Source organism: Hirundo rustica, chromosome 15 (genome assembly GCF_015227805.2).
Source record: "Hirundo rustica isolate bHirRus1 chromosome 15, bHirRus1.pri.v3, whole genome shotgun sequence".
Classification (NCBI taxonomy): Eukaryota; Metazoa; Chordata; class Aves; order Passeriformes; family Hirundinidae; genus Hirundo; species Hirundo rustica.
The window spans coordinates 13,482,096-13,508,877 of record NC_053464.1 but is presented as its reverse complement, the minus strand read 5'-3'; the positions used below and the strand labels follow the sequence as shown (position 1 = coordinate 13,508,877).

The window sequence follows — 26,782 nt, the reverse complement described above, 5'->3', positions numbered from 1 at the left end:
GCACGGGCTGGTGCCTGGCCCTGGGGACTGTCTGCAGTGAGGGAGAGGAGGGTGAAGCCCTTTGGGGTGGCCGTGGCGGTGGTGCCCCCACCAGCCCCACCACGGAGGGCTCCCCCCCATCCCAAGCCTATAATTAAAGACGATGTCCATGGAGGGCGAGGAGAGGTTACGTAACTTCGGCGTTTGGAAAATTCTTTCTGCTCCCTTATCGGCTTTATAAATATCTCGACCTGGGGCCAGGCCAGGCAGGGGGGAAGGCGATGACAAGGGCTGCTGCCAGTCCCCACACAGGCTCCTCCAGCCACCGTGCCTCAGTTTCCCCCTCTCTATGGACAAGAGCATCCCTGCTTCTCCCGCTGCTGTGCTGAGGGAACTGCCTTGCTGCCTATGGGAGCAGTGAGTGGTTTTCCCCACCAACAGAAAAAGAGGGGGATTTTTCTTCCTCTCCTGGAAAAGACTTGAGGGTAGTTTTGGGTCACAGACCTCCTTAAGTGGCAAAACCAAAGAACCAAGGTCCTGCCTGCAGCACTTGCTGCCTCGCCCTAATCTGTTATCACATCCCCCAAGTTTGGATTTGTTGCATCCTTCTTGCTGATCTTGGACATCCTAAAAGTCCCCGGGTGGGTGCCTGCCCTGCTCCCCTGCACCATCCCAGCCCTCCTGAGCCCCTGCCACGGCACAGCCGAGCCAGGGGACAGCGGGACGCTGCTGCAGGGCTGGTGACCACTGCAGGATGTCCAGGCTTCGAGGGGGGGGCTGGAGCAGGTCCCCTGCTCACGTGCGCTCGCATTTACGCCACTCGCAGGGTTCTGTGCCCGCGGGGATGTGGGGGAGCGGCCCGGGCCGTGTCGATAGCAGCGCGCACGGCGCACACGGCCAAGGGCGGCCGGGCCGGCGTTGTGTAACTCTCCGTGAGGCTCTTCCCCAGGGGCACGTCACCGTGTCCCAATGCCACCGGGCTTGTCATCCTCCCCGGTGCCACCACACTTGGCCCCTGCCCCAGCCATGGGCTCCTTTCGCTCTGTGCCCTCCCGTTGCCGTCACGGCCACCCAGCCACGCCAGGATGCTGTGTGATGTTTATTTTTACGGCTCAAGGGATGCTGGTGGGCAGGGCCAGGACCCCAGGGGTTCTGCAGGCCGTTGTGGGTGGCAGCAGTATGACACCGCCTTTACCTCCCCAAATATTCCCGTGACAGGATTTTGGGTTTGCCTGCTGGTGCCCTTCTCCTTGACAGCCCGTGTGTGCACACGCAGCAGCACCTGGGCTTTGCACTCGCCTTGTTCATTGCAGGGTTGCCCAAGGACACACGTGGGGGTTGTAATTTAAGGGCTGGCCAAAAAAAAAATTAAAATAGGGATCCCTTCATTGCTGTTGTGATCCTGCAGTGTGTGCCTGAGCCAGACACCCACCAGTGACCTGCTCTGTGCAGAGGAGCAGAGGGGGAACACAGGCAGATGTGCACCAAACCTTGATGGTTTAAAAATGACCTTTTAAATGCCTGAAATTCCCAGATTTCCTCCACAGGCTCTGTGTCTGCTGAGTCCCTAAACAACAGAAGCCCAGGTTGGGGCACAGAGATATTGAGTCATTTTAGGGACCTCGGTGTCTGTCTGGCTCCTTCACTCCCACCTCGGTTTGAACAGGGCTTTCCAAGCAAGGTGCGTGTCCTGGGAGGAGCAGTGGGTGCCCTGGCTGGTGGCAGTGGGTGCCCTGGGATGTGGCAGTGGAGTGTCCCACAGCGCCTCACCCCCAGGCTGTGGGCTACCAACATCAGTGGGTGCTGACGCTGGGCAGAGATTTGACTTCTTGCCGCCAGGGCCGGGCTGGGAGGGCACCCATGGCTGGTCCCCGTGGGCAGGGAATGAGGGAGGATTAATTGAGTCTCTGATCTCTGACGGCAAGAGGGGATAGGAGCAGTGACCCCCCCAGCGTTACGCAACGCCTGAGCTAAATCTTCATGCAGCAGCTAAAGACGGTCCCCAAAATACCCTGCCCTGCCTTTGCTGCCCTTCAGCTGCTTGGGTTTGGGGTCATGCCTGAAGTTTGGGGGTGTTCAGCTCTCTGGTGACAGCAAAGAAGGGTTGAAAGGGCAGAAACATTGGGACGGAAACCTGTTACCCCCTGGGAACGGGAGCTTTAAAGGGAGCCCTCACAGGATTTTGAAGACACTGAAACTCAATGAACCGTTGTGGGCAGAGCCATGAGCTGGAGGAAAACAAATAGCTGCAAAAACAGTGCAAGGGCCTTTTTTGTTCTGAAGATGCTGGACAGCATCATGAGTGTGCCAGGGGAGTTGCATGGCCCCGGCAGAAAAGGAGGGGGATTTTTCTTCCTCTCCTGAGAAGATGGGGTTTGTGTCATGGCCATCATTAAGCAGCGAGAACAAAGTGGTCTTGCCTTGGAACACCGACTGCCGGGCACCACTGGCTGATCCACCAGTTTGCAATGTGTCTCATCCTTCTGGCTGGTCCTTCACTTCCCAAAAATCCCTGAAATCCCCTCCAAGCCTCTTCCATTCCAACGCCCCTGGGACCACTAAGGCATCTTGCGCTTCTCGCCATCGTCACCCCGCGATTCCCCTCCCTGCCCCTTGGAAATGCCGCTGGAGGTGCGCATCCCCCTCGCTGCCGGTGACTGCCCGGGGCTGCGGCCGAGGTGCCGGCTCCTGTACATGTAGGGAAGAAGCGAGGCTGTAATCTGAGCTCGGGAGCAATTAGGCAGGACATCGGCGGAGTCCCCGCCGCCCGCCCGCTCCCTCGGCCGCCGGCACCGCGCTCAGCATCTGCGGCTCTCGCTGCCATCGCGGGGTAAGTAGAGGCAGGAGGGCGGCTCTCCCCGAGCCTGGCGTGTCCTTCCTCCCCGTTTCCTTCCTCCTGGCGCTAACAGTCACGTTTAGGGCTCCGCTGACACCTTAACCCACGGCAGTGTCAAAGAGCACTGGGAACACAGCGCTTCAGGGGTGGAAATGCCAGCTTTACCCCGGCACGGCCATGGAGCCAGGAAAACTGCCTGGGATAGTGGGACACGGGTGTATTTCTCACCGAGAATCGAGCAGTTGTTAATGTTTTGATGGAGCAGGAATGATGGAGGGTTTAAGGTCCGAAAAAGGGTGGAAGTTGCTGATGAGCAGTCGGTGGCTCAGCCTTGCTTAGATCCCAGCTCTCCTGGCTGGAAGGGATGTGTGGATCCCGAGCTGCTTCTCGCGGTCATCCCGCTCCTTCCCGTGCAGATTCCCAGCTGGAATGTCACCAGAGGGAGATGCCATCGCTGTCCCCACGGCTCTGGCTCTGGCTGGCAGCTCCATCGCTCCCAACCTGCTGTGTGCTCAGGATAAACATTTCCTGGGCGCGGGCTCTGCCCACACACACGATTTCCCTGGAGCGGGAGGCACGGCTCCTGGAGTGGGGGGGTTTGTGTTAGGTGAGAACAAGTGAAAACCTGCCTTGGGAGTGATGGGATTTGGGAAAGAGGCTTCAGTTGGAATGGGGCAAGCAGGAGGTACAGGACGAGTCCTGCTGAACGAGGAGGAATGGATCCAGGCCCGTCACCTCCTGCCTCTGACCCTGAGGTGTGAGAGGGCTCTAGAATTAATCCATGCCTGTGATATCGCATGGATGCTTCCTGGGACTGGTGTTACCAGTCACTGGTGTTACCTTCAGGATAGGAGGCCCTCAGCACTGCGGCCCTCAGCTCGTTTCCGTCTGGTCGGTGATGAAATCCACTTGGAGACATTTGCCCTTTCTGCCTCGCTTTTCCCTTTCTTCCCACGGTGCTTTTTAGCAGCTGGATGCTCTCCCCTTGGTCAGGGCCAGCGCTGGGGCAGGGCTGTTGCCTCTCCCCTGAGCCTCTTGGCATGTGCTGGATGGGAACCTGCCATTCCCAAAGGAAATCCGTGTCCCTGCAGAGGCCCCAGCTATGGCAGGCGGGAGCGTGGCCGACCGATTCCTGCTCTGCCATCATCTGCCTCAGCCCCACCTCAGCCGGGAGGTTTGGGGCTGCAGCTGGAGCCCAGCAGGTATCCGGATTTGGGAACATGGAGGAGGGACCAGGGCCATGTGATGGAGACACCCCAAGGTCACTGACCCACCCAAGAACATCCTCAGGCCCACACGACCCAAGGATGGATTTTTTGCCCACCACAGCCTGGGCAGGGAACGGGACTTGCTTGGGGACTTGTACAACCCACTGGCACCTCGGGCACGGCTGGGCTAGGTGGCATTTCAGTTCTAAGCCCTGAACACCTCCCAGCCACGAGTCCCTCCTCTTCACCCTTCAAAGACCCTGCTGATCCAGCACCACCCATCTCCATCACCAGAGTCCCAACCCTATTAGCTCCTGAGGCTCCTGGGACACTGTTACCATGGCAGGACATGGGGACAGGGCATTGCTGCTGCAGAACTTTAATTTGTGGGGCCCCGGGACTGCTGGGAGCAGATCTCTGACGTCCTGTGGGTCAAATCCTGCTGGCTGCAAGGCCTGGAGCATCAGCAGGCTGGGAAACCTCCCCCTCCCCCTCGCTAAATCCCTTCCCCGGCGCAGGACAGTAGGTTACGGGACTCGACCAGAGGTTGGATTTAAGGAGATTACAATTCCTCCCCCAGGATAATCTAGAAATTCAATTAAAACTCTCTGTCTCCTGCCCGGGCTGCAGCAGGGCCCCGGGGCACCCTGTGCCCTGCAGCCATGCCCGGGGAGCGCCGGGGTGGCCCCGGGCACACACCAGGTAAGGGCCGACCCCTCCTCCCTGGGGAGCAGCTGGGGCTCTGCCCCTTCCCAGGGATTTTCTGGGATATTCACACCCATCCTCTGAGCTGGGGGGGCTGTGGGGCTCTGCAGAGGGCTGTGTGGAGGGCTAAGGGGGTACCCCAGAGGTTTGGGTGGGTGTGGTGCGGGCAGGGCGGTCTGGCTGCGTCTCCTGGGGTTTTGGGGCATCCCTTGGCAGCCCCTGGTGCAGGTGGTCTCTGCCAAGGCCTGCAACCCCCTTGCCCTCGTCCTTCCCCCCAGCCACGTCCCGCTCTCCGGGTGTACGGATGTGAGAGGATGGAAAAACAGCCTGTGCTTTCCAGGAGAAGGGATTGCAGGACCCGGGGGGTGGCAGGGCTGGCTGTGGGTGTTGTGGCGTTCCCAGATCCCTCTGACACTCCTGCAGCCGGGCAGGGGGACAGCACCCAGGGGCACTGGGAGGCAGCAGGGGTGGATGTCAGTGCGGGGTGAGGGTGCTGGAACAGGGATGGGTGCTGGAGCTGGAACAGACACGGACACAGCTGGACTGGGATGCTCAGTCCCCACATCACACCACGGAGTTTGGGGCCGAAGAAATGCTGAGTGCAGCCTCTGAAAGGCTCTTTCCCAGGATCTCTTTGATCCAGGGCTCATTTAGGAGGAGTTTTAGGGTGCTTAAGCACAAGCCCGTCACCCCACAGAGGCCACCTGGCCCCAGTGGTGACGAACGCTGCGTGTGGCCTTGTTTTCTCCTCCCCTACCCGTGGCATCCACACGTGGCTCGGGGCACAGGGATGAGCCAGCATCTCTCCGGGCACCCTGTCACCTCCAGTCCTGCCACCAAGGGCCTTCCTTGGCCCACGTGCCTCAGTTTCCCTTCTGTATGTGCCAACAAGTCTTGCAGACCGCAATTTCTCGACTGCTTGCTGCAAACAGGGGAGTGCATGGGGGTCCTGGGGAGGACTGTGTGCCCGTGGCTGTTTCCTTCCCGTGTCCCTGCCAAAATGGAGCAGTTTTTTTTTCTCCTTAACGATGCACTGTGGTGGGAACCCCTTTCCTGTCCTCCCTGGCAGTGGAGGGGAAACAGGGGCCCATTTATCCTCATTTATTCTCTCTATGTCCTGGCCTGGCCTGCCTCGTGCTGACCCTTAATTTTTCGGCAGCGCTCAAAGACAGGGCGTTATAGGGGGGATTTATTCAGGCGTTGCTGCTTCCCCCGCACGTCTCGGGGAGCCTCCAGCCCCTGAGCTGCCTCCCCTCGGTCTGTGGGTGCCGGGTGAGAGCTGGCTTTGTCAGGAGCGGGAGATATTTGGGCTCTCTGGGCTGTGCCGCACACAGAGCTCCCTCCTCGGCGCTGACATTGCTGTCCCGCTGCCAGGGCATGAAGGGCATCGCCGCGGGAGATAGCAGCGTTATCTCCCGGCGCAGGGCAGCGTTATCTCCGGCGCAGGGCAGGCAGCGGCCCCGAGCGTGACCCGCTCACGCCGTCCCCTCCCGGCCCGTCACCTCTCCTGCCCCGGGCACAGGAGACCTGCGAACTCATCATCCCCAAACTCAGCTCCTCCGAGCCGCCACCCGAGCACAGCGCACTTCCATGGGGAAATCCGCGCTGGGAGGGTGCGAGAAGGGGCTGGCAGCCGAAACGCGTCCCCTCCAGGGGTGCGGGGAAAGGTGTGATGATAAATGGCATTGACACATCCAGCCGGCTCTAACTAATGACTTCCCCGGCGCCCAACGCATTTTCCCAGCGTGCTGCCTTGCTCCGAATATTGTCTCAAGGTTTAACATCCCCTTTTAAGAAAAACAACCAAAAAAAAAACCCAAAAAAACCACCCAAAACCCCAAAATAAAATAATTAAAATTAACTGTGCACTTGGCAGATTGCTGGAGGCACCGGGGCTCTCCGCGGTGGGAGCTGGGTTGCTGCAGTTTCGTGGCAGGAGTTGTTGCCTCTGTTGTCGGCTCATTAGCTGGGGCAGTCCGCGGCGTCGCTGCCTCGGGAGCCGCGGGGAGCTCATTCCCGAAATTCACATGACGAGCGTGTTTTGTTCCCTGCGCGTTAACGCTGTTAGCTCTGCACGGGGCGCGCGGCACCGGCAGCAGGGGATGGTCCCGGTCCTGCCCCACACCCGGCGCGGGTTTGTCCGCGCCGGAGCTGGGATTGACGGGCAGTGATTGCCAGGGGAAGTTTTGATTTTGTTCCTGTGAGGGAAAATTGCGATGGGCAGGTTTGTGGACCTGCTGGGAAGCAGGGGAAAAGGGGGATGTACCTCCAGGAACACCCTGGGGCAGTTCTGGCTGTGGGGAGGTGCCAGGGTGGTGCTGGAGGATGCACTCCTGAGCCGAGGAGATGTAGGGTGACCACGGCGATTTTGTTCCCCGTCAGAGCCCGTCCAGCCAGCGGTTTTCTCGTGTTTGCATGAGCCCCGTCCCAGCCTGAGCCTCCCGCAGCGGCAGCGTGGGGCTCCAGCCTTCAAATTTAAACCAAACCAGAAATTTCAGCTTTCAGCGAACTCGAGAAAGTGTATTTCCAAACAAAACCGTGCTAAATAAAGGACGAGCCGCAGGCGGCCGCCTGCTCCGGCACATCCACTTTGCTGCCTTTATTTAGCTGCCGTCTCCCCAGGCTGGGACGGGGGGGTTCTGTCCCCCCAGGAGCGTCGGGAAGGACGCGGTCCGGGAATGTGGGGTCCCAGATGGGAAAGGGGCTGTGTCACACGAACTTCCTTGTACCCAAAACGGAGTCGGGTCCTTGGGTCTGTCCTGGCATCACCCTGCAGCAGAGGGGTCCCTGAAACTCGGTGTGATATGGGAGGAAAGGGAAGGGAAAAAGGAAAAGAAAAAGAAAAAGAAAAAGAAAAAGAAAAAGAAAAAGAAAAAGAAAAAGAAAAAGAAAAAGAAAAAGAAAAAGAAAAAGAAAAAGAAAAAGAAAAAGAGAAAGGGAGGAAGGGAGGAAGGGAGGAAGGGAGGAAGGGAGGAAGGGAGGAAGGGAGGAAGGGAGGAAGGGAGGAAGGGAGGAAGGGAGGAAGGGAGGAAGGGAGGAAGGGAGGAAGGAAGGAAGGAAGGAAGGAAGGAAGGAAGGAAGGAAGGAAGGAAGGAAGGAAGGAAGGAAGGAAGGAAGGAAGGAAGGAAGGAGGAAGGAAGGAAGGAAGGAAGGAAGGAAGGAAGGAAGGAAGGAAGGAAGGAAGGAAGGAAGGAAGGAAGGAAGGAAGGAAGGAAGGAAGGAAGGAAGGAAGGAAGGAAGGAAGGAAGGAAGGAAGGAAGGAAGGAAGGAAGGAAGGAAGGAAGGAAGGAAGGAAGGAAGGAAGGAAGGAAGGAAGGAAGGAAGGAAGGAACAGAGGGAACAAGAGTGGAGAGAAGGAAGAAGAGATGGGGAAAGGGGTGCAGGCAGGGGGGAGCAGTGATGGTGATGGTCCTGAGGGTCCCTGGAAACTCCACCCCAGGTGAGGACAGCGCTGCTGCCTCCACACTCAGCCAGGCACAGCTCCCCTTCCAGCACAGTTAATCCAGACCACAGCTAATCCTCTCACAGGTCACTGGGGGCTCATTGCATTTTGTTCACTTCTCAAATGCATCTAGAATTAATTAAAAAAAACCCAACTCTAAATTCCTCCTGAGGCAAAAGCATTTGGTGCATTGCCCTGGGGTGAGCCAGAGGGTGATAGAGGAGCAACATTTTCTGGCCCAAAATGCTCAGATCTCATTTGAAAAAAGACGAGAAACATTAATGGATGCAGCCAGGATGGACAGGATGAAGGCTCGGGGTGGGAGACCAGGTTGGTTTTGGGCAGCTGGCCTGACAGATCAGCTCTGCAAGGCCACTGTGGTCCTGCTCGAATTACAGGGACTATAAGATTGAAAATATTTACTATTAAGTGTTTGTGCCTATTTTACTCTCCCCTGTGGCTCCTAGGAGGGAGAGGCTCTCATTCTGTGTTTGAGCAATCCCTTGGTCTGCTGAGATGCTGACAAACCACTGTGGCTCTCAAAAAAATCAACTTCGGGGATAAAAATTGTTGTGCTTGGATTGCGGCAGGGGGAAATGTGTTGTTTGGTGCGAGGTGGTGGCACACGTGGGTCTGTGTCCAGCACCTGGGAGGTTTGGGCCGGGTTTAGTGCTCCTGCTTGTGGTGCAATGCTTCTGGAGGGTTTCCTGATTCCCAGGCTGGATTTGGGGAGCGTTTCAGTGGAAGGCAGTGCAGGGTACCATTGCGAGCCGGGATGATGCAGCTCCAGGCAGGTTGTGCCTGGCAATGCTCCCTGGCATTGGCTGGCCCTGGACACCGTGTAATGGAAAGGGTGTGTTTGTCCCAGCATGTCCCCAGGCATTGGAGCTGATTGCAGGAATCGACCGCATCGATCGGGCCGGCAGATCCGGCACAGCGTGTCCAGCCCGGTGCTCCAGGCATGATCTGGGGTATCATGGGGGGCTCTGCTCCACTCCCTCACCACGCTGCTGCCCTGTGCAGGTCTCACTACCAGCAAGGCGGTTCCATCCTCAGCGGCACGTCCCATGGCGCTAAATAATAGGGTGACCTGTGGCAGGGGGTGGTGTGTGGAGAGTTCCTGTGGTGTCGTCTCTTTGAAGCGCTTGGGATGTGCCACACGGCTTCTCCACAATCCTGTCCACTCCCTGATTCAGCCCCACAAGGGGCTGAGGGGGTCCAGCAGCCTGGCAGACTACCACTGGGTTCCCCCACCACTTGCTCATCTCCATCAGGGAGCCCACCAGGCTTGAGCCACCTCTCCCATGTCCATGTCATCTTCCTCCCAAGCAAAACTGAGTGTAGGTCCTTGACCCTGCAGCTGAGCCTTCAAGAAGGGACCAAAACAGCTCCCCATTCCCCAGTGGCAGTTGTTCCTTCATGAGACTTGGCCAGCTGAACCCATCAGTGACCGTGGATGGCTCCACGTCCCGATGGATACGTTGGGAAAGTTGCTCCTCAGGACATCTGCCCTGAGCAAGTACCTTCCCGAGGCCTTCTCCAAACAGATGCACGTTGGCTGTGTCCTCTCCCATCCCCGGGCAGGGGGACAAAGGTTAAATTCACATCTTCCTGTGCTTTCCCTCGAGCCCAGAAGAGCTGGTGCTCTGAGGTCGATGCTGGGCTGGGCGCCGATCCATCTGGCACGGGCAATGTGAACTGATGGAGCCGCTTCCAGGAGTACCTTTATTGGTATCTGTGTCCCAAGGAGAACAGCTCGGCCTCTCTGCTTTCCTCTCTGGTGGCAGAGCTCGTGGGAAAAGTGAAGTGGAGAAACTCTAGGTTTTTCATCTGCCGGAGTTGTTGAGTGTCCCACAAAGGCAGTAAGATTTGTTCACTCCGTTTGTATCATGAAAGAGCAAACTCTAACACCTTCGACCTTTCCTCTGTGTGTTTCTGGGGAGCAGCCCAGCCAAGGAAGGGAGAATCAGAGCAGTGTAGGAGGTTGTCACTCAACATGCAGCCCATTGGCCAAGCAGCCCCTCGGGTCCTGTGCCGTGAGTGGTAATGGCCCTGTCTTTATTTTCTCATTGCAGAGCCTCTCACGGGATCCGCGTGGTGACGTGGCAGCCAAGACGTGGAAGTTTGGGACTTCTCTTCCACCGCAGCAGAATTTGGGGGGTGGGCAGGGGTGGGTCAGGGGGACACTGGGCGTCGCAAGACCCTTCACTTTCACTGTGGGCTTGGCTCAGGGATGACTACGGGCAGAGTCAACCCTTACAGCATCGTGTCCTCCGAGGAAGACGGGCTGAGGTTGACCACCATGCCTGGTATCAACGGCTTTGGCAATGGCAAAATCCACACCAGGAGGAAATGCAGGAACAGGTTTGTAAAGAAGAACGGTCAGTGCAACGTGGAGTTCACCAACATGGATGACAAGCCACAGAGGTACATTGCAGACATGTTCACCACGTGCGTTGACATCCGCTGGAGGTATATGCTCTTGCTCTTTTCCCTGGCATTTCTGGTGTCCTGGTTATTGTTTGGGCTGATTTTCTGGCTAATTGCACTCATTCATGGAGACCTAGAAAACCCGGGTGGGGATGACACTTTCAAGCCTTGCGTTCTGCAGGTCAATGGCTTTGTGGCTGCTTTTCTGTTCTCCATCGAGACCCAAACGACGATCGGGTACGGCTTCCGCTGCGTGACCGAGGAGTGTCCGCTCGCCGTCTTCATGGTGGTGGTTCAGTCCATCGTGGGCTGTATAATCGACTCTTTCATGATTGGTGCAATAATGGCAAAAATGGCCAGGCCCAAAAAACGGGCCCAGACATTACTTTTCAGCCATAACGCTGTAGTGGCGATGAGAGATGGAAAACTCTGCCTGATGTGGAGAGTTGGGAACCTACGGAAAAGCCACATAGTGGAAGCCCACGTACGAGCTCAGCTAATTAAGCCGAGGATCACGGAGGAAGGGGAGTACATCCCGCTCGACCAAATAGACATTGACGTGGGTTTTGATAAAGGCTTGGACCGTATTTTCTTGGTGTCTCCCATCACCATTCTCCACGAGATCAACGAAGACAGCCCCTTGTTCGGGATCAGCCGCCAGGACTTGGAGACAGATGACTTTGAGATCGTCGTCATCCTGGAGGGCATGGTAGAGGCCACAGCCATGACGACGCAAGCTCGGAGCTCCTACCTGGCCAGTGAGATACTGTGGGGCCACCGCTTCGAGCCCGTCTTGTTCGAGGAGAAAAACCAGTACAAAGTAGACTATTCCCACTTCCACAAAACCTACGAGGTCCCGTCCACCCCCCGGTGCAGCGCCAAGGACTTGGTGGAGAACAAATTCCTGCTGCCCAGCACCAACTCCTTCTGCTACGAGAACGAGCTGGCCTTCATGAGCCGCGACGAGGAAGAGGAAGACGATGACAGCCGGGGCCTGGAGGACCTCAGCCCGGACAACAGGCACGAGTTCGACAGGCTTCAAGCCACAATAGCGTTGGATCAGCGGTCGTACAGGAGGGAGTCGGAAATATGACTCTTGGTCCTTCCGTTGACTTTTCCAAGGGTATTTTTTTTCCTCCTCTAATCTCTTCCCCTACAACCCGCTCAAATTATGCAGAACAATGCAAGTGCCATAGGAATGCTTGAGAAATTAGTATCGTTCATAGTTTTCAGTTTCATCGCAATAACCACTGAGCGGTCTGCAGGAGGGGACGGTGGCAGGCCACGGCGCGTCCCCCGCGCCCGGCGCCCGCGGGAGGGCCCACGGCTCTGGGGGATGGATGGACAGATGGATGGATGGATAGATGGATGGATGGACAGAAGGAAGGATGAGGAGAGGAGGGTCTGTGGGGCGTGGGCAGGTGCTCGCCCCGCGTGGCCCTGTGGGGCTTTGCTCTCCCCGCGGGGAAAATGTCAGTGTTTTCCTGGAGCTGAGCACTGCGAGATCCAAAAAGAGGAAATATCAGGAAACAAATCTCACTCTCCCTCTCTTTCTTTTCTTTTCTTTTTTTTTTTTTTTTCCTTTTATTTTTTGACTGAGCAGCAACAACAAAACAATTGCTCCTTCGGCAGGCGGTCTGGTTCAGTTGCACAAGAACAACACTTGAAATAACATGCAACATTAACGTACTTCTTTTTAATTTGGGAAAAAAGTGGGGGAGGGAGGTGAGAGGGTTTTTAATTTTTACACCGCACCGTTTGGGAGACTGTTTACCAAAATAATAATAATAATTATTATTATAATTATAACAATAATAATAATATTAAATCTGAAAGAAGTCATTCAGTATTTTTTAAAAATGAGCAAGGGAATGAAGAAGCCACCGGGGTCCTTTGAGGGCGTGACTTGCTGGGTAAATGCAAGAGCTATAAATTAACATTGCATCCAGTTTTGGGGTTTTTTTTTACCACTGGCATGGCTTCATGGGCAGAAAACAGATGTAAGTGACTGTAGGTCCGTGGCAGTGAAAGAAAGTAGTGGAATTATTGACAAAGGATGTAATAAGGATAAGCAGGGCTGTGAGAGGAAAAAAAGCATTGTAAGCACAGTAATTAGCCAATTTCTGGAAATGTTGGATTTCAGGGTGGAAATAGGTTCTGGAACATCAGCTGCTGAAGTGTTGGGTCTCCCCCAACATCTCTGATGGGGAATTCATAAGGTTCACCATAACTGGGACAAAACAGTGAAAAGCACAAAAATGAGAGTGGACCGCTCTCAAAATTGGGTATTTCCCCACTTTTCTGGCCAATTTGGTATTTTTCTTCCTTGAAGAATATTTTCAAACATGGAAATCAATGGGAAAGCCATCTCATTGGGCTGCACTTCTAGTCCTGGAGCTGTGTCCGTTCCAGGCTGGGCTTTATGAATTCCCACCAGAAAGTCCTGCTTCAGAGACGGATGTTTTCCCCAAAACAACAGATGCCAGTCGAGGAAATCACCCCATCTTGTGCTTCAGCCCATCCCCGTGTCCCAGCCTCAAGGTGGATTGTGCCTTAGAGATGCAAACTCATCCCGTGTCCCCGCCCTTCTCCACAGCCCCCATCCTGCATCCTCCCCTGGGGGTGACGCTCCCTTCGCTCTGCAGCACCCACATCCCGTCATCCACCGCCTTTCAGGCTGGCCTTGGTGACAACCTGGTTTAGCTTTAGCTCTGGCACAAGGCAAAGCACCCCACGCACGGGAAGCCTCCGCTGCTGCCCTGCTCCCCGCAGAGGGAAGGAGTCAGGAAGGTGCAGGTTTGTGGGTCCCTTCACCTGGCTGTGCTGCTCGTTGGTGCTCCGGGAGCCAAAATCTGGCTCCCTGCTCCCTGTGGCCATGAGAAGGGCTTTGTACCCATGGGCATCCCTCATCTGACCCTGGGCATGGAGCTGTTGGGGAGAGGGCTCAACAGCGGGGTCCTCCACAGCATTTTGGCTGCGATGGGCTCCCGGTGCTTTTCCCCCCACAGCCCACACCAGGGAAGCTCTGTCCTGGGGTCAGGACTTGCTGTGGCGTGTCCAAACGTGGGCGGCAGAAGCAGGATTTGTCCTGTGTCCCCATCCCCACCTTCTTCTTGCCAAGAGCTCTGGGGAACGGCTGCCCTGAGTGTCCCACTGCCCTGTGCCACCGAGCACCGTGCTGGGGACAGGGACATCATCCCTGCAGAGTTTCTGCCCACCAGTGTCTGTCACCATCACCCCACGCTGCCCACCAAGGGGCTGCTCTGTTTTTGGCTTCCACTAAAAACCACTGGGAGAAAACCTTCTCCAGGGGCAGCACTGGGGGACAGGTTTTCAGCACTGAGTGCCCCAAACGCGTTGTCCCCGAAAGTGGGGACGCGTAGGGACGTGCCATTGAGCTCCAGCTGTGACATTTATGTTTCTAAGGCAGCAAAGGTGGATGTGCTGTCCCATCACCAATCCCTTTGCTCCTGGGGGATGCTTTTACCCCCTGCTTTTTGCACCACAGCGTCTGGGGGGGTGGGAAGGATGGAGGGGAGGGACGGAGAGATTTTGTGTGAGCACTACTTATTTATTTTTTTAAAACAAATGCTTTTAAGTGGTTTTAGGTTCTTTTGAATAAATAATAATTATTAAAAAAAAATAAAAGGTGCACATCTTGCTGCTGTAGAGTTCTCAGAGGGTTAACTTCTTTATAAATATATATATATATATATATCACAGTAAATATTTGTATAAAAACAAAAGAGAAATAGAGATGTCTTTAAGTAAATTATTGCTTTTAAAGAAACTTCTATGATTGTACAGTGTTACCCGGGAGAATAGAATAATATATACACATGTATTTTTAAACTGCTGTGTAGGAGGATGTGAACTGGGACAGGGAGCACCTGTGGCTGACACGGTGAGGGGATTTCGGACCTTCCCTGGCCCCTGTTCACGCACCCCCTGCCCCAAATCCCGCTAGTGAGGGTCTAGCTCTGGTGAGATGTCCTATATCTACTGTATAGTCCTTGTCCTGACCATGGACCACGCCGGTACATAGGGTATAAATATTATTTTTGCCTACCTGTGAGAGCTCAGAGCTACTGTTTTTCTGTTTTGTTTTGTTTTGTTCTTCCTGCCACCGGGGAGCATCGGGAATTCTGCCCAGCCATAGTTTAAATCCCATCAATTGTCAAAGAAAAGGGGAAAAAAGAAAAGAAGGGGGAAAAGCAAAAAAAAAAAAGAAGTGGAAAAAGCCCAAGTTCAGCACTTGGATTTTCTTAGGGGGCTGGGAAGGCACAGGGATGCTCTGGGTTTTTGTGGAGTGGAATCCCTGTGGGAAGGGGTTTGGAGACGAGCAAGGTGAAATGTTCCCCCCCACCAAAAATCAGCCGCCGGCCATTTCCTGGAGCAAGCCAGCTCCATCCCTGGAGTTTACTCCGACGTTACACTTGATCCTTGGAGGATGGCAGGAGTCCGAGAAAGGAGAGAGCCGCTAAATCCTCTTGGCCAGCATCCCGTAGGGATTGCCCTGGCCCGGGGCTCGTGGCAGCCTCCGGCAGCAGCAGCTCCCCAAGCTGGGGGTCGGGGCTGGACCTGCTGCTGCTCCCACCTGGCTTCACCCTAAAAACCTCCCCAGGGAGAGCAGAAAGCAGATGCAACCCCACGCCTCAAATCCACCTCTGGGAAGAGCATCCTGTGCCCTGGGGGCTCCTCACTCGGCCGGGGCCATCGGGACGAGCCTTAGCTTCTCATCACCGAATTTAGTGCACTTTGTCTTTCAGGGCTGGGACAATCACTTAGCGCTCAACCTTCCGCGATTCGGTGCCTGCTTGACCTTCAAACCTTTTGTAGGAGATGATTTCAGAGCCACCTTTTCTATCTTTAATAAGGCAGAACAAATACGTTTATTTTTAAACCCTCCTGCTCTTTCCCTTCCTCTCGTGCTGACAAACCCAAAGAGCCCCCTCGGTGTGCGTGTTCCCCCCACTTCCTCCCCATTCCTTGCGCACAGAAACGAGCGTGTGGCAGCACTCCGGCCGCATCCTGCCCTGCCACCCCCCAATTCAGGAATGCTGCCACGGGGGGGTTGGCACGGGGCAGGGTCCAGATGCGTCACGGGCAGGGACAGGACGTGGGGCAGTGCCCGGACCCGCTGCCGCCCGTCCCCTCGCCCAGCAGCTGCGCACATCTGTCCTGCTGCCCGCTCCCAGGGCACCGCTCCCGTCACTCCCAGGGCACCATCTCCCCTCCATCTCCCCCCCAAACACGCCCCAGTGCTCCCCTAAGCTTGGCCCCACGTGGTTTAGGGACAGAGGCCCGGCACCAGTTCACACGGGCGGGTTGGCAACTGGGAGCACTGGTTTCCCAGGGGTAGAATGCTGAGTGTGTTCGTCGAGGCAGTGGTGGTAGAGAAGCTGAGGGATGCAATGAAGTATCTGTACCTTTTCCACCTCCGGTGTTTCTCTGTCTCATTGCACATATATTTGAGATATATGTGACAATGTATATATATATTTGTAAAATGTATTTCAGATGACGAAACTGGCCAATTTTATGTTATTTTAAATATATTATATATATTATATATAAGAGTCTCCAAAAGATATAAATAGACTAGAGAAAATAATATAAATATGTAATAAATGTATTTTGATCTATTTAAAATATCTCGCGTCATGCTGTATATTTTAAAGATCATAGTGAAGTGTCTGCCTGTAGCCAACTCCCGACGTGTTTCCAAGTCTGTCAGTTGTCACACATACAGGATATGTGGAGCAAACTTTGAGCAAGACTGGGGCCAGCACGACAAACAGAGATTATTTTTAAGAGCCTTTTAGCAAATATCCATCCCGCTGCCTCCGGGCAGGAGCAGAAAACACACAGCTGAATTTTCCTTGGGAGGATAATTTTCCTCCCTGCTGCAGGAATGCTCAGCATCACAGGGGGGGGCTCTGCAGAGGCCCCCCAAACACAGCCCCTCCCTGGGTTCCGCTCGCTCCAGTGCCCTGCCCTGATGGGCTCTGCCCACGGGACCGGAGCGCGGCGGCTCAGCCGTGCAGGGAGCCCGGAGATGGGAAAATGTGTCTGCAGCCCAGGCAGAACGAGCCCAGTCATCCAAGACCGACCCAACAAATCTTCCCAGAGCGACCTTGGTCCCCTTGGGCCCTGCCAGGGTCTGTTTCCTACGGGCATTGCCTCCTGTGGGGACCTCAGGGGACATCACGCCACGTGCAAGTGAATTTAAATGTCTTTAATTGCAAGTCACGGCTGAAGGAAAGCGGGGGCAGCGTGTGAGATGTTATTTACAGAGGGGTTAATGGCCTGGTGGAGGCACAGCCCCTGGATTTGCCATCCTGGATTTTCCTCCTGGCTTTCACACCTGGCTGCCGCAGGGAACGGGGCTCGTGGACTGAGATAACCTGGGGAAATCATCCATCATCATTCCCCAGGCTGGGCACCAGTTCAGGTGACCGGTGGCTGATAATTTCCACCCACCACTAAAGGTCTGTTGAGTCCTGTCGGCTCCATCCTTTTTTGCCATAAGGAAGTTTTTTTTTTTTTTTAAACTCATTAAAAAAAAAAAAAAAAAAAAAAAAAAAAAAAAAAAAAAAAAAAATCCCTGCCAGCCACTCACTCTAATCATCAGAAGAGAAGGCTGGGGCTAAGCAAGATTGCAAGATTTAAGACCAAAGCCCGTTTAATTCAGCAAAGGGGGAGACTGAGAGGTGACTTGATTACAGCATTTGTCAGGGGGAGGATACACTGGTACAAAGAGGTAACTTAATCTAGCAGGGAGAGGCATAATAACCACCTCTTCCTGGAAGCTGAAGCCAGACAAATCTATCTTGGAAATAAGGAGGGATCTTTTAATAATGATTAGCTATTAGAACAAGCCACCAATCTCTGTCTCTTAATGCCTTTAAATCGGGACCAGATGCTTTTCTGGAAGCTTTTCTCTTGCTGAGGAGGGGAGCGGGGGGTTCTTGGGGACGGTAATGGCCTGTTACAGGCAGGCAGGAGAGGAGATGGGGGGAAAAACTCTACTCCAAACCACGGGCTGGATCTCGGGAAGGAAAATGCCAGGGAGGAGGCGGGGGATGCTCTGGCAGGGCCCTGGCAGCATCTCTCCTGGGGACACGCAGAGGCCCGTGCAGCAGCTTCCCACGGCTCCCGTGCCTCCGCTCTCAGGGTTTGCTTTGCCATGCGGCAGTGACTCCTCGCACAGCCGTTTGCACTACAAACCCCAGAGCTTCATTTGTGGAAGCATTTAATGATTCAGGAGCCGGCAGCTCCCCGGGGACGGTTCCCACTGCCTCCAGAATTCCTCCCTCGGTGGCTGCTTGTACAGAAATCCCCAGGGAGCCCAGCTGATGCTGGCAGCACGGGAAATGCGCTGCCGGGGTGTTTGGCCCTTGCTTTATTTCCAGTCCAACCATGCTCGTCTTCGAGAGCTGAACTAAGGGCTGGGAGCAGCAGGGATGGGAAGGCAGTGGGTGACTCTGAGGGGGGTGACCTTCCTTACACCTCACAGGCCTGGCTGGGAAGTTTCCAGCAGGGATGGGCACCAGTGTAATGAGTCTGGGGCTGTTTCTTAGCTGGCAACCTCCACTTCTAATATTCAAGATCTCTTTAAGGGCTAAAACCCTCTCTGAACTCAGCATTGCACCAGCCCTCACTGACTGCCCTCCTGCCTCTTTCCCTTCGGGTTCAAGGGATCAGAGCGTCTCTCTGTGCCCTTGCAGAGGGTTTTTGGCCTCCCCAAAAGCAGGGTGTCTCTTCATCAGCTTGGGTGAAAAATCTGGCTGAGAGTGGGCAGAGGGGCTGGGAACTCTGGATTCCCACCAGGACCTCATCTCAGAGGGAGGAAGGCAAGGAACTTTGCCCTGGCCCCACTGGAGATGCTGCTTCTCCATTGCAGCCTGGATTCATCCTCTCTCCAGGCTGCTCCAAGGGCCTCAGACCCCTACAGACCCCTCCAAACGTGGTCCCTTGCCCACCCGAGTTGCCCCAGTCCCATTCCAGGTGTCTGGAGGAGCTGGGGTACCTCGGGGCGATACCCAGGGATGCTCGGGGTGCCGCAGGGCCATACCCAGCGATGCTGGGTTGTCTCTGGGGGTAACCATAGTAACGGAGCAGCATCTCTGCTCTCCTGCTGGCAATTTGCTTTTTCATCCTACATTAAGGTGGACCCTCTCCAGCTCCTTTCACCCCTCCATAAAGGCAATACCAAGAGCTCTCCCAGTGGGGCCAGCTCTTCCACTCCATCCCACACCAGGTTTCATCCCACTGAAAAACAGGATCCTGCCAGGGAACCAGCCTCCAGCATCCTGCAGGGAGTCCAGGAAGGCGGCGGCTGGAGTTTCTCCTTAACACAGATTTATAATTGTGAGTGGGACAAAATTAGGGGTTTCCTTACACTTGTTGTTAACAGGTCACTGTCAAGGTTAAACACCTCAAACACTTTAATTTTTTTTTTTTAATTGTAAAATGCCTCAAATAGCAATAACACTCCGGCTTATTAATATAGATTGATTTTTTTTTTTTTTTTTTTCAGTGCAGAATGTAATTATCATCCGTTAAGTACTTTGCTCACCTTTCACATTTCTCCTCGCTCGGGGAAGGCAAACACATTAGTCAGCGTCCCTTTTTCTGTCACTTTTAGGCAGTTTTGTGTTTGGGTTTTTTTTTTTTTTTTGTGACAAGCCATTGTGAATCAGCATAACACTGCGAACTTCAGGTCACAAACGCTCCTGCGATGCTGCTCGCAGGGAAAACCAGCGATTTTTAAGAAGGAGGTGAAGGACACCTCCTGTCTTGACCCCGGGCTTTGGGGAGAAACCCCAGGTGAATAAATTTGGAATCAACCCGGGCTTGGTGGTGCTGATTTAAGGGGAGAAGCGAGAAGGGTTTCCCCTGGGATATCAGGACAGATCCTCACCCCTTCCCCAGCCAGGCGACACCCCCTCTCCTCTTCCCCCGCAGCTGGCGCGTTTATTTTGGAAACACCTCATCAGTACGCAATTAAACCTTCCCCTCTCTGCCTGACCACCCCGAGCATCACTCCCGCGCTGTTCCTCGCTGTCCCCTCCCTGCCGGACATCTAGGGGTGACACCAGCGGCGGGGGATGGCCCCAAAATCCCATCATCCGTGGGTCGGCATCCCCTCCTCGGGGGTTTGCTGTCCGTTTGGGTTCGCGGCTGACTCAGCCCCAGATGGTTCTGCCAGCGTTTATATAACGCGCGTTTTGGCGGGGGCCGGGACGCGGAGCGCGGCGCGGAGGTGGGCGCGGGGGCGAGGGAGGGAACAGAGCTAAAGATAAGCTTGGCAGCTCTGACAGAGCTTCGCCAGGCCCCGCCGGGAGCCGGCAGGGGAAAGGCTGCTGGGGATCGGGCACCGAGCTCGCAGTGCCGTCGCCACCCCTGGTGTCACCTCCCCCGGCCCCACAGCCAGCCCTTCCCAGGACACCTCCCTCTGCCTCTCACGAACAGACCCAGAACCGCCCCTGTTTTTGCACAAGGGAGGTGTTTTTGTTGCAGGACTGAACCAAGCTGTGTAAAGATTTCCCAGACCCTTCATCCCCATCCCTCCCTCTCTTCTGCTTCACTGGTGACTGCTGACCAGCACTGGAGCTCACAGCGGGAGCAGAGAACTGATGATATTTCTCTCGAAGGGATGTTTGGGGTGAGCTTGGACCTCTGTAGAAGTCTTCCTCTTTTTCTCAGTTTACGATCTCAATGTACACGCAAAGATGACCCTTGTTTTACGGACGTTTTATTTTAGTCCTCTGGAGATTTGCTAAATAAAAACCACTCTAACACACAGGATGTTCTGGATGTGATGGCTCTCCTCAGGTGGGGCAGCTGCAGGGTTTGGGGCAGGTAATTCATCGCCTGAGACATTGCTGCAGGTCCCTCAGCCAAGGGTTAACCACGAGCCCCCAGACATGGCATTTATTTGTCTGGAACTGCCCTCAGAGGAGCCTTCCCCAACCCCAACAGCGCTGAGCGTGGATTTCATTCCCAAATCCCTTCTTTCTCTGACTACTGGGCAACCCCAGAGGCTCCTGAGGGTGGGGTCCCTTAGCCCTGGAGGGATCCCTGGGTGGCTGAGGGTCCCTGCTGCAGGAGGGATGGAGAAGGCCCTTGGCCATGTCCTGGTGGGCAGGATGTCACCTCCGAGCGCTCCACGCTGACACCGGCTGCGGGGGTGACAGCAGCAACAGGCTCCGTCGGGAGAAGGAGCACCAGCACCCGCCCTCAGATGGTGGCAGGAAGTCCACAGCTCCTGATAATTAGGGGAAAAACGAAACAAATCCCTCTGCAAAAGACAGTGTTGTGGGGAGAGGCTCAGGCCTGGGCTCCTGCCAGCGGTGGATTTGCAGAGACGGGAGCAGAGAGGGGGATCGTCCCCCCAAGGTCGGGGGGATCGTCCCCCCAAGGTCGGGGGGACCAGGCTGCGGTGGCAGCGGTGACACCCGGCACGTGCAGGGCCGGAGGTGCCCGTGGTGGTGGCAGGGTTGGTGGCTGCCAGCCCAGGTGGGGAGGGTCTGGGTGCCCCCTTGCATTGCAGGGCCCTGAGGCCCCCTCCCAGGGCAGGTCTCCATCCCACAGCCCCCAGCGCAGAGAGGACTGGATTTACGGGAGCGGGAATCTGGGGATTACGCCGCCAGGGTCTGACCAGCCAAAAATTGTTAAAAATCAGAATATCCGTAGCTCAAATCCAGCTTAAAAGTCAAACCAATCATCCAAACCATCTGCCTCACCATTGAAGATAATACTACTTTCATTGTTTCCATAAGCTGTTAAGCAGCTTTTCAACAAGAAAAACCCTCTCTGCTGGGACATTTGTGGCCGTGGGACAGCACGGTGGCCTGCTCGGTGGCAGCCAGGTCAGGATGTGGTGACCTCGGGGACACGGGGCAGGGAGTGGTGCCGGGGGTTAAATTCTCTGTGCCGTGGTGCCATCTGCCTGGAAATCCACCAGTGGAGGAGGGGTGGCACTGCCAGCTCTCCTCCAAGACATCCCCAAATTTTCTGGAGGCTGAGGGTGATGCATGACAGCCTGTAGTAATGGGAGCTGCCGGTGCTGCCCACCTGACCTTCTCCCAGGGGTGTTATTAGCCCATCTGGAGCAGCCAGGCCCTGCCACGAGTTTTCCATCTGCGAGTCCTCCCTGGCTGTGGGCCAGAGAAGGGAGCTGGGCACGATCCTCCCTCTTTCTCCAGGGAGATTTGGGTTGGAAGGGACCTCAATGCTCATCTCATTCCAACCCCCTGCCATGGGCAGGGACACCTTGCACTAGACCTGCCCCATCCAGCCTGGCCTTGGACACTTCCAGGACACTCTGGGCAACCTGTGCCGGGGCCTCACAGCTGAGGATTTCTTCCCAATATCCCAACTAACCCTGCCCATTGTTAGTTTGAAGCCATTCCCCCTTGTCCTGTCATTGCAGGTCCATGTCCAAAATCCCTCTCCAGCTCTGTTGTAGACCTCCACACTGAAGGTTTCCAGCCACTCTCCAAAGTCTGCTCACCAGTTCCTGGAAGATGTCCATGCCCAGCAGAGAGATCAGAGTGTCCTGCCTCTCCTAGACCCTCCCTGTTTCATCTCCTTGAAGTGGCTGCCCTGCACTTCACCCTCTCCCAAGACCTCACTTGAGCAGCTTCTAAGGCAAAATGAGCTGATGTCTCTATTCCCACCTACAGCTTCTCTGGGTAACAAAGGCATCACCTGTCCTGTCCTTATCTGACAGACAGACAGACACCCCCTTCACCCATGGGTTTCCAAACAGGGCATGTATAAGTACGAAAAGGCCAGGTTGGACAGAGCTTGGAGCAGCCTGGAACAGTGGAAGGGGACTGGAACATTCACCGTTGTTTGAGAGTCTGTACTGATGCTGTGAGAGCACAAGAACTCAGTGAAACCACCTTGGAGTCGCTGACATTGTACATTCGTGCTAGTGACTGAGTGCTCCTCCCGCCTTCCCTCAGGGTGAGTTTGCTTGGAGACATTATTATCCCATGGGAAGACACCTGAAACAAAACCCATTTCCTCACGTGGAAATAAAGGAAAATGAGCCGACAGATCAGCAACCAACAAGCCAAGAGGAAGCTGCACTTCTGTAGATCATCCAGCTTTTATTTGGTCTGATTTTAAGTGCCTGGCAGTGAGTTGGCCCTTCCTGTCCCCTGGGAGAGGCAGGAGCGTTGCCAGCTCACCAGAGCGTCCTGGGATTTGCTGCCTCCGCTGCAGAGCCCCGGCTCCCAGCTCCATGTGGTTACTGGAGCCACCACTGCCACCTGGAAAGGGCCCAGGACACCCTGGGGTGCCCCACGTCTCTGGCAAGGTGGGCTCTGGTTTTGTTCTTCCTCTGGAGGACTCTCCTGGATGTTTGGCCCCTCTGCAGCACCCGAGCAAGGCAGGGAATGAACCAGGCTCCAGGGATGGCTCCATCCTCCTCCACCTCCCAGCCTCTGCCCCGGGCTCGCCTGCGGGTCCTGATTTGCAGCTGCCAAAGCCACATCGCTGATTTTTAATTAGGGAGAGCTGCAATTAGTGAAACACAGCAGAGTGAGAGGAGAAGCCCTGGCCTGTCAGTCTTGGCTGCGAGGTCCCTGACACTTTCCCTAATCAGCCCAGAAAGACACATTGCCTTCACTGTGACAGTCCAGAGAGTGGGGAACGCATCAGATCTCACTACAAATCCCAGCTGGATTTAGCTCCTGTTGGCTGAATGTCTGCAGAATATCACCCAGCAGAGCAGTCTGGAAGTCTTCCCCCTCAGGAAAAAAGATAGGTGATATCCAGAGCTTTACTCTCCTGCGTGTTTTTGTGTGTGTCTTTTGTCCACAGAGCAAGGTAAGGGTTGTGCTGAGAGTGCAGAAGAGGGCGGTGCTCGGTGCCTCCATCCCTTCCAGGGCGTGTTTCCAGCCCTGTGGACGAACACAGGGCTCTTTGATCTCAACATCAGAGATGTCCAGACACAGGGATCCAGGGAAACACAGCCGGGGGGCACCGGCAGGGCCAGATCCTTGCAAGCTGAGTTAGGCTCGGTGCATCCCTTGCCAGATTTCCAGATGCTCCCACCTCATCCATCCTTCCCCTCCTGCAGCAAGAGGGATTTGGTGCTCCGAGCTGCAGAGAGCAGGTCCTTGACTGACAGTGCTGTGCCGGGGCTGCAATCCCACCGGTGCCATTTCCGAGATGCTGGCAAACATCCCCTGGAGAGGAAAGAGGCTCAGCCAAGCCTGAACTGACCTGCTGGGGCAGGGCAGGCTCCTTCCACCCTCGCATCCTGTGCTGGGACTTATATGAAAGGGGATCCTTTGCAGGATGGCCTGATCTGTGGAGGGGGATGTTCGCAGTGTGTGGCTCCTGGAGCGCAGCTGGAACACCCCTGGGATCAGGGACAGCCCCAGCCTCTGCCACAGAGCTCTTGGGTGGACTTGTGCGTTGGGTCACAGCACAGGGCTCTGGGCTGTGTGATGTTGCTCAGGCCTCTGAACAGTGATCACACGTGTGATGCCACACATACCTGCACCCCCGGCCAGGCCACAGCACCCTGGCCCCTCTTCCTCATCACACACCTGAGAAATTGATGTCCTGTTCCTGCGTTCCCACAGTGCCACTCTGAACAGACCCCGTCCCTCTGCTCCCCGTGTCCCCAGACCCCAGAGCAGCTCTGCTCCCTCTCCAGCACAGAGCCTGTGAGCTTCCTCCCATCACAGCTGCTTCCATACACTTCCCAGACTTTGATCCACTCCAGGCTCCTCTCTTTTCTCAGCCCCCTAGGAAATAAAACTCTCCAGCGCTGCAGATTGTTTTCAGGCGCTGGAGAAAGCAGGGGCTGAACCCTCTGGCAGTGCCACACTCACCTCTGCCGGGGCTGGGGATGGATCCAGGATGGATTCTTGTTGGGAAGGTGTTCCTGTGTGGCCAAGGACATTGGCAGATTTGACAAGCTTGCTAAATTGCCAAATAAACTCAAAATTTATCCCAGCCACATCTGCCAGGCTGACAGTTCTGGGACAGCATGGGGGCACCAGGGATGAACTGGGGTCTCTGGTACTGCTCACTCACAACCCAGTATGGAAACCATATGGAAAAGGAGGCAAGCTCAGAGATGGAAACACTGCAGCGGTTCTTGGGAAGCTGGGCTTCCCTGGCTCCACCACGGTCCTTTCTGTGTCCCCTTGGTCACCTCCTGTACACCCAGGACTCAATTCTACCAGGAACTGGTTTCCATCTCCTAATCCCGCTACCGAAGCACAGTCACTGCCCTTATTCCCCAGAATGGACTGCAAAGCTCTAAGCCAGGTCAGGTGGGAGCATCAGTGGTTCCCAAACTGAGAGAGGATCCCTGTTGCTATATTCTCTTATCCTTCTGAATTGTTTCCATTTCTGTAGTGGAGTCTTCTCACACTTGTAACGTAAACGTAGTGATTGTTTTTGCATTCCTCTCTGATGAGGGACAATTGATGAACTCCTAGTCTGGCCAGTGGAGTGGAGAGGTGGCAAATTCCCCAATCCCATTGTCCAGAATCTATATAAGCGAGGTCAAGTAAATAAACTTCCCTTCCTTTGGCCATGAATTTAGGTGCGTAAGTATCATTCTTTTCGTGTCCTCTAGCGACAGATCCCCTCTCCCCCCGGGGTCTCCAGGGCAGGCCGATCCGAGGGGAAGGATCCCGAGAGGAGCAGCAGCCCCCTGCCCGCCAGCCCCGCTCCCTCCTCCCCGCAGCTCGCCGCTCCCACGGCGGTGGGCGCGCACGGCGGCAGGACGGGCGATGCCAAGCGCTCCTGGGGCGCCGTCACCTGATCTCTGCCACCCCCGCTCCAAGCCCGGACAGAAATAAACCCGGGAGCGCTGCGGTGGAGCCGCCCTGGCACGGCCGGCCCGGGCTGAGCCCGTTGTTCCTGTGATAATGCCGGTTCCAGTGACGGATCCCAGAGAAATGCAGATATTCCCCTCGTGCCTCTCCAGCCTCCCGCTGCAAACCGTGGCTCAGGAGCAGGTGGAAGAGCAAAGAACATGGGTTTTTATCCCCCACCATGTGAATTTTCTCGTTGATAGAAGGTTCCTTCCTTGGGAGAGGCTAAACTTTCCCCAGGATTTTTTTTTTTTCTCCTTGAAAGTTTTGATTCCTGTAAGAAGAAGGGCAAAAATAAAACGCCTCACGTTATATCCTGAAAATATAAAGCCTGAAGCTCCAGCTTTCCCTGGTCCTGGCAGGGCCCGGTGTTCCTGCTGGGCAGCAGCTTTTTTGCTATGTAAAATTGGCATCTCCTTGCAGCTTCCATGGCGCTTCCAAGCATGTGCAGAAATACCTGTGGAAGGGCGTGCTGGGGCCAGCCAAACTCGTTTCAGTCGTGACCTAAGCAGGTGCTTGGTTGGAAAGGTCCAAAGCTGGGGCAGTGGCTTTGGCAGGACAGCACTGGAGCTGTGTGGTGACAGAGGGGACACCACAGTCAGCGATCTGGGGTCTTCTTCAGCACCCACCTGAGACAAAGCCGGCCTACAGAGGGACTCAGCATTCCTGGGCTGGAAAGTGTGGCTGGAAAGTTGCCCTCACATCCCTGATTTGGCCTGTGGTGCAGAAATACCAGAGACTGCCCCAAAGGATCTTTATTTGCAGCCATCCCAGCCCCGAGCCTGATTGAGCTCAGGATGTGCCCCAGCTCTGCATAAGCAGCCCCAGAAGGTTTTGCCACAGGAGACCCTACCAGCAGAACCAAAATACGGGCACCAGCTGCATCTCCTCGTGCTCCAGGTGTCCAGGTGGCTCCCATGGCCCCTGCCCTGAGCAGGAGACATCAAAGTCTCTCCCAGGCACACTCATTCCAAGGAGCTCAGCGTGCTCTCAGCCTGGCAAGGCGATCAAACGGGAGGAACAGACAGATCTGAGCAGAAAACTAAGCGAGAGGGCAGCAGCAATATGGTCCTGGAGAAAGCAGGAGCACAACCCCTTGGCTTCCATCCCCTGCTGCCTCCCCTTGCTTCCCAGAGTGCCTCCAGCTCCAAACACCTCGGCTTTGCACACAGATGATCTCCTGGTGTTCTCTGGGCACCTTGAACTCTGCAGCATCCACCAAAGAGGCTCCTGCCCCTCCCAGGAAATCACAACACTCTGGGGTAGCCAGCAGCTCTCTGGGGACAGACCCTGCATCGTGCTGGCTTTTGTCCCTGTCCCCAAA

The 26,782-nt window shown here is 55.4% G+C and overlaps 1 protein-coding gene across 1 annotated transcript in view; it reads left to right on the top strand.

Annotated features, from left to right (window-relative positions):
* The window catches only part of LOC120759645 (ATP-sensitive inward rectifier potassium channel 12), a 33,697-nt gene extending 17,511 nt beyond the window's left edge, over positions 1-16,186 (top strand). The window contains exon 2 of the mRNA XM_040079133.2: positions 10,246-16,186. Within this exon, the coding sequence (XP_039935067.1) occupies positions 10,404-11,693 (1,290 nt within the window). The 5' untranslated portion in view covers positions 10,246-10,403 and the 3' untranslated portion in view covers positions 11,694-16,186. The remainder of the gene's footprint in view (positions 1-10,245) is intronic.
* The last annotated feature ends 10,596 nt before the right edge of the window (positions 16,187-26,782 follow it).